Source organism: Protopterus annectens, chromosome 8.part0, assembly GCF_019279795.1.
Source record: "Protopterus annectens isolate FY-2018-M chromosome 8.part0, PAN1.0, whole genome shotgun sequence".
In the NCBI taxonomy this organism is placed as follows: Eukaryota; Metazoa; Chordata; order Ceratodontiformes; family Protopteridae; genus Protopterus; species Protopterus annectens.
The window spans coordinates 499,651,433-499,658,810 of record NC_056741.1 but is presented as its reverse complement, the minus strand read 5'-3'; the positions used below and the strand labels follow the sequence as shown (position 1 = coordinate 499,658,810).

At 40.3% G+C, this 7,378-nt stretch overlaps 1 protein-coding gene across 1 annotated transcript in view; it reads right to left on the bottom strand.

Moving 5' to 3' along the window:
- Nucleotides 1–546: 546 nt before the first annotated feature.
- The window catches only part of LOC122808267 (melatonin receptor type 1C-like), a 68,607-nt gene continuing 61,775 nt past the window's right edge, over nt 547–7,378 (bottom strand). The window contains exon 2 of the mRNA XM_044079231.1: nt 547–1,340. Within this exon, the coding sequence (XP_043935166.1) occupies nt 547–1,340 (794 nt within the window). The remainder of the gene's footprint in view (nt 1,341–7,378) is intronic.

Sequence of the window (7,378 nt, the reverse complement as noted above, 5' to 3'; positions counted from 1 at the left end):
TCAAAATATTTATTCTTACTCTTCACCATCAAAGAAACCAGTCTTGAATTTTACTTGAATGACATAAAAATCTGTTTCCAAGAAATTTCTTTCAGTAAGACAGTCTGTTCAATGTTAATGACAGAACACCTAATTAGTACTTTAACAATGTCAAGCAAATGTGTGATTAATCAAGTCAGACCTCTTGATATTCTCTGTCTTAAAAATACCCAGATGGTTCTTTCAGTAACAGAATGCAATCACTCCTCTAGAGGTTAAATGTAATCATGATAAATTAATAAAAGCAAAGAAATGTTATGACTTCTTGTTTGAAATATATAGTAATGCATCTAGAAGTAGGGATGGAATTAATAAAATAAGAGAATATACAAATAGGTAGTGACCTAAAATAATTGTCATAGATTTCCAAACATCCATTATTCCATTTTTTAAGGTTAGGTTAATAATTAAATGGGATCTTTAAATATTAAATTAAATATGTAAACACAAAATAGTAGCCTTATAGAAAAAAAAAATCACTGCATAATTTTGTGATATCTTATTCTTCTAAAACATTTTCTGTAGCAGCTTTGACAGAAAGGTGCATGGGGACAAGACAATTTTCTTGTATTCACTTCGAAAATTATGGTTAAAAACTCCATAAACAATCCCATTCAGGCAACTGTTGATGTAGGCCATGAAGTAACTCTGTACAAGTAGCCAGTCAGGAACAGTAGGAGCCTTTCCAGTAGGGCTAAAGCCAACCACTAAACCTATAAAACTGAATGGGCCCCAACAGATTGCAAAAGTAACAAAAACTGCAAACATAGTCAAGAGGTTTCGCACTTCACTAGGTTTCAGCTTTTGTTTGCTGTCCTGTCTGATGCGATACTTGACATGAATGACCAAAATCCAGATCCTCAGGTAACAGAAGAGCACAATAGTTATGGGTATTATGAACTGGAAGGCTGCCATAATAAGCGTTAACGACATGTTTGCAGTGATATTAAATACGCAAGAATATATCCGTGGATCATATTGCAAGGTGTCAGTTGTGGCCATTGGCAATAGTAAAGCAATGATTGCTATCCATGTCAGGAAAACATAGCAGCTGGTGTTCTTCATGCTGTAGATCTTATCATATTTATTACTGTGACAAATGCAGAAGTATCTGTTAATTGCTATCAACAATATGTTATAGACAGATCCAGTGAGGCTAAGGCCATTTATTATTGATGTCACTTTGCACTGAACATGACCCAGGGTCCATGTCTTCTGTAAGATGGCATGTGTAATTAATGGATAAGGGTAGAGAGCAACCATCAAATCTGCTGCAGACAAGCTGATAACAAAGATATTACCTGCAACAAGAGCACAGTATTTATTTACCATTTTTGCTGTTAATGCTCCATTGCAATAAGAGGCTAGGCAAGGTATTTTTGTTTGAAACTTATAAAGATAAAATCAAACTAATTTACTGTACAGCCATATCAATAACATTTCCTTTCATCACAGAGGTGTTCTGAGGTCTCCACATAGTTTATTCATAGTATTGTATAATTGCATAGCTGAACTATTGCTACAACATTTGGATTTAGAAGCCAAAAAATAATAATGATGAAATAACCATGAAATGATGTGCTGCTAACTTGAGGACTTTCCTTTTGCATCTTAGACACTATAGATGAAGAGTATCATATGACCATGCACATCATGGTATATTACACAAAAAGTATTGGAATATACACCACATTTCAAACATTAGTTTATTGAGGTAGCTTAATTTTCACCATGGTGTTCAGGGCTGAAGTCCTGACTATAACCCAGATGGGCCTAGGCTCAACTTAGGACTCATGTATGCAGAAGAAGCTGACTGGAGAAAATGAAATCTGAAGAAGCTTTGCTTTCTCATTTCTCTCTGAAGACTAGTTGCCATAATGATTAAGGTCTTTGGCTCCTGTGCTCAGGGTACAAGGTTTAATCCTGACCTCCAACCAATGCCTGTTTGGAGTTTGCACATTCTCCTGGTGTCTCTGTGGGGTTCCACCTACCTCTGAAAAAACATTCTGAGTGTTTCCATCTCAAACTCACAAATGAATGGAGACTGTACATGATGACCTATAGGGACAAGAGTTGCATAGACCAACTGCTTTAGGCATTGCGTGCCTGCCATGAAACCTACTGTCTGGATATCCAGTGGGATATCTATCTTTATTGAGCAAAAGCTGGAAGTAAAACCAATCAACCTGTCAAAATTGCTACAATAACAGGATGCAGTTAGGAAAGGTATGACATAACTGGATGACATGACGGTATGGAGGAGGCTGGACATTCTATGTATCCAACAAACAAGATAGAAGGGCAGTGCAGCAATGATCCAGAGTCTACTACAAAGGAGGACAGGCTAGAGAGGGTATGGGAATTGTGGAAGTGAGATTCAGAAGACAGTGAGGGATGTCATCACTAATGAATCAGACTCCAGTGTAATGATAGGGCAATATTCATAATCTCAACCTACGCTCCACAGCAGGGTTATGGCAGTGATGAAAAGAGGCAATATTAGATGATATTGGGACAGGATAGAACAAGATGCGATGACTGACTGGTGGGGCAACAGGGATAAAGAAGCAGAGGCCATTTTAGACATGTCAGGCAAATGACTTGATAGTAGCCAGCATATGGTTCAGAAAGAAAGAGACAAGTGCAAGTAGCCAGTAGACTTCCTCCTAGTAGGAAAAGGGGACTGGACTAGAATCAGTGATTACAAAGTCATCATCAGTGAAACAGTCATCCCCAGGCCCACAGCATAAACCAGTGGATGTCGCAAAATAGTGGTCAGAGACTCTAAGATGAGCAGAGACCAGGCTGAATACCTGGAAGTTAAAAGGACAGAAAGTACAGCAGTTCAAGGAATTATGCTCTAGCACCCCAAGAAGAGGAGGAAATAGGTGGCAATGAAAAAGAATGGCAGTGCCTCAAAACAGCATGTGAGAGAACTACAGAACAGATATGTGTCTGAACCAGGTATGGGAAGAAGGTTGGTAGTGGAATGCAGAAGTCCATGAAGTCATCAATAGAAAGTAGGAGTTCAGGAAAAAGTGAGATATAAAAGACAGACCAAGCTAGGAAGAAATACTGGTTGGCTAACAAAGAAGCTAAGAAAGAACAAGGCATCAGAGGCACTCTACCAACTTCTGTAAAGTGACTCAATAGGTGATACAAAGAAACTATATCATGTTAAAAGGCAAAGACTGAAAGCTAAAGAAGATAGTCAGACACCCTTCATAAGGGATGTCAGCAACAACCCGCTCACCACATGACATCAAAGGCAGATGGAACACACACTTTCAGCAGCTTCTGAATGAGGAAATCCCCACAATGAGAGAAGAAGAGGAGCCCACTCTAGAAAGTGTAAGAAAATCACTAAGAAAAATGAAAGCAGCAGGCTCATCTGAGGTCACAGCAGATATGATCAAGATGCTGGGTGAGATAGGGGAGAAATGTCACATGAGGGTGCTCATAGCAGTGGGGAGAGTAAGGCATATCCCAGATGACTGGAGAACAAACATACTCTTGCCAGTGTAAAAGAACAAAAGGGACATCCCCAACAGTGGAGAATAAACAGGTATCAAACTCCTGTCACACTGCATGAAAAGTCTAGAGAGGGTGATGGATAAATGGATACGCAGAGTGGTAGAACATAAGATGAGAGATGAGCAGTTCAGATTCATATCAGGATATAGCAAAACTAGTCAAGAAGCCAGAGATGACTAAAGAGTCCAACTGGGTATTCCTAGACTTAGAGAAAGCATATGACAAGGATATGGGCAGTAATGTAGTGGTTTGGAGTCCCAGAAATATTGGTAGAATTAGTGCAGGGTATGTACAAGGACCCAGTGACTCAAATATGAAAAGTGTTCAGTCTCACAGAGGGGTTCCCAGTGGGAGTGGATGTGCAGCAGGGTTCAGCTCTTAGCTGACTACTGTTCATACTGGTGATGGACTACATCAGCAAACAGGTCAGAGGAGACAGATCAACAAAGCTGCTGTATGCAGATGATATGGCATTACAGAAAGACTCTAAGCAAGAGCTTCAAAAAGGCTAGGGGAATGGAATGCAAAACTAAAGGCACATAGGATGAAACTAAGTACAGATAAGACAACGGTAAAGACGGCTTGGGGAAATCAGAAGAAACTGGGAATTGAGATACAAAAGAAGACAGCTGAACAGGTTAATAGCTTCAAGTATCTGGGGGGGGGGTGATTGAGGAGAAGGGAAGTCTGAATGAAGAGGCCAAAGCTAGAATCAAAGCTGCAGACAACTGGCATAGAGTGATAGGTATAGTGTATGACAGGAGAATGCTAAATAAGCTGAAAATAAGGTGTACAAGACAGTGGTGCAGCCAGTACTACTGCATGGTACAGAAACCTGGGCAGTAAAGGCAGAGCAGATGAGGAAGCTAGAGGTGATGGAAATTAAATGCCTGAGAAGGTTGGTAGGATGCACACTGTGGGACATACAAAGAAATGAGGACATAAGAGCAGAAGCCAATGTAGCTCCAATAACAGAGAAGAGCAAAGAGAACAGATTATGGTGATTTGGACATGTGCAGAAAAGCAGAAGACAATCTGGTGAAGAAGATTTGGGACAGACAGGAAAAAGGTACGATGAAATCCAGAAAGAGATGGATGGATTGCGTTAGTGAAGATCTGTGACAGTCAGGCATGAGTGCTGAAGAAGGCAGGAGTGTGGCATTGAGTCAATAGAGATGGTTACAGTTAACACAATACCCTGACCCTATGTAGAAAATGGGAAGAAAGGGGTTGAAGATGATGATGATGATTATTCTTTTCATAGAAGGAAAAGATTTGTATGATCAGGGACATGGGAAGCATTTGAGTTCTCATTGTGACTGAAAGTTGCTGAAACATTCTTACCTATAATGTTGGAGGTTGTGTTACCACCTTGACATGGATTCCCTTGTAGGCTAAGGTGTCTCTCTTAAACATAGTCTGTGCATACAAGGTAAGTGGCTAAATTGCACAAAATCCCTCTGCCAGATCAGTAAATATTATTACCTCAGCTTCTTGTCTCCATTTTGGTATGGTGACAATCCATGTTTTTGCTGAGAAAATGGGCTTTCACTGCAGGTAAGGACTCTATTTGCAAGTCATAGGAGATGGCATTTTGAGCTTTGATGCTTAAAGTAGTAGACTTGTTGTTCAATGGAAATACTAAAGTCATCTGTTGGATAGGATTGAAACAGTGAGAAAAAAACTTACTGATGAATACTACAAATTTATTATGCATTGTAGCCAGTGAGTCTTGATATTTGCTTTATACTTTAAAAGCATTTGGTCATGGTAAATACTGAATTTTGGAAAAAAAACATTTGGCTAGTCGTTTACTGAAAAATTACAAACATGGCAGTGAACAGGCTTTTTTAAATGTGTAATATGTCAAATTTTGATTTACAGTCACTTCAAAAGTAATGCTTACAGTTGCATAAGGAAATGGCAGTTCTGTAACAATCTTATGACACATTGAAATCAGAAAAAAACATTGTTCTAACTCCACATAGTCTGATAAAGAGTTCACATTTATCCACAGCAAGTCTGTTCTATTTTTGTATGCAGTTTTCCATACAGATTCTTTACTGCATGGTTTTGCTGCTTTGAAATCATAACTGATGGCTGCTTGCTGCATAAACCTTACTGAAATCTGACATTCTCCTTTTTCTGTAACATTAAAAGAATCATGGCCTGACTATAATGCCAATGTATTTGCAATATCAACAATTGGCTAAGCTTCTGGTGTCATTCAAAGGGGATCCAGTGTCTGTCAGCCTGGGAAGACATGCTTGACAAGCCTTGTTTCTTCACAAGAGATGGCTTGCACCTGTCACCCCTAGGCTTTCAAATACTGGCCAAGGCTCTTGCTGCCCCCATAGTGCCTTTTTTAGGCAAGGCTCAAAAGTCAAACCCACCTCCGTAAACTGCACAAATAAAAAAATGAGGGTTATGCTACTCAACGCTGGGAGTTTAAATCTCAAAATGCATGTGCTTGAAGCACTACTCAGTATGGAGAACGTCGACATCTGTGCAGTAACTTAAACCTGGTTCAAGGCTTCACAGAGCACCCAAGCACTACCAGGCTACAAGTCATACCACACATTTTGGCCACAGAACATGGACCAAAACCCAAAAGGAAGGGGTGTATCCATATTCATCAAGGATACCTACACCTCCAGGTTAGTGGCGCAGCATGATTCCTCCGAGATCATCCATGTGCAACTAACATAAGGCAAATCTGCAATGCAAATTGTGGCCTGCTACAGATCACCCTCCATGACCTAGGACCACCACTCCACCTTTCTGGAGATACTGGAAAACATGAAGGTCCTACCGAATACCTTGATATTGGGCGATTTTAATTACCCTACCGTTAACTGGGAAAACTACTCAAGTACAAACTCCAGGTCCAGCGCTTCCTGGAATTTATTAACTCAAATGCCCTGGATCAGCTGGTAAACTCCCCTAACAGAAGTGAAAACATATTGGACCTGGTCATCACCAACATGGGCGACAGGTGTTCCACATCGGAGATTAACCTGTCACTGGTTAGATCAGACCATAAACTAATCACTCTGGATGTCCAGACCACACCACCACCTCCAACCAAGGAAACCACAGTGAAAAACTTCTCTATAGCAAACTTCACCTTACTTAAGACAGAGGTGATAAGTTTCACAGCCCCCACACTAAAGGATAACAGTGTCCAAGATGCAGGAACCTTTACAAATCCACTCTATGAGCACCTACAAGGATGGATGGATCATGCGATCCCTAGAAAAACCAAGACTCACTCCTCTAAGAAAAGGAAACCAGTCTGGTGGACCCCTGTCATAAACAGGCTATACAATAGAAGGAGGAAACTAGTTCAGAAATAAAGCAAATCCCAAGAAGGAAAGACATCCCTGATCAGTATCAGTAAGAAACTAAAGCCCCTCATAAAATCCTCCAAGGTTAACTTCGAAAGAAAAATAGCCAAGGATTCGAAAGATAACCACAAAGCCTTCTTTAGCTATGTCAAGAATCTAAGTGGCAACTCGCAGATATGCTCTGAGCTAGTGCAAAATAGCACAAAATATACTGAACCCACTGATATTGCCAACATCCTGGCAGATAGATTCAGTGCAAACTTCGCCCCCCTCTCACCCCCAAAAGGGCCCGCAACAATAATGGAAAAGTGTAGTGTCCCAGAAATCACAGATGCACAGGTGAAAACTGCCCTTTCAAAAGCCAAAAGCACAGTGTCAATGGGGCCAGATAGTGTCCCAGGCTGCATCTTGCATGAACTACAGAACAAACTAACTCCCCACCTAAACACATTGTTCAC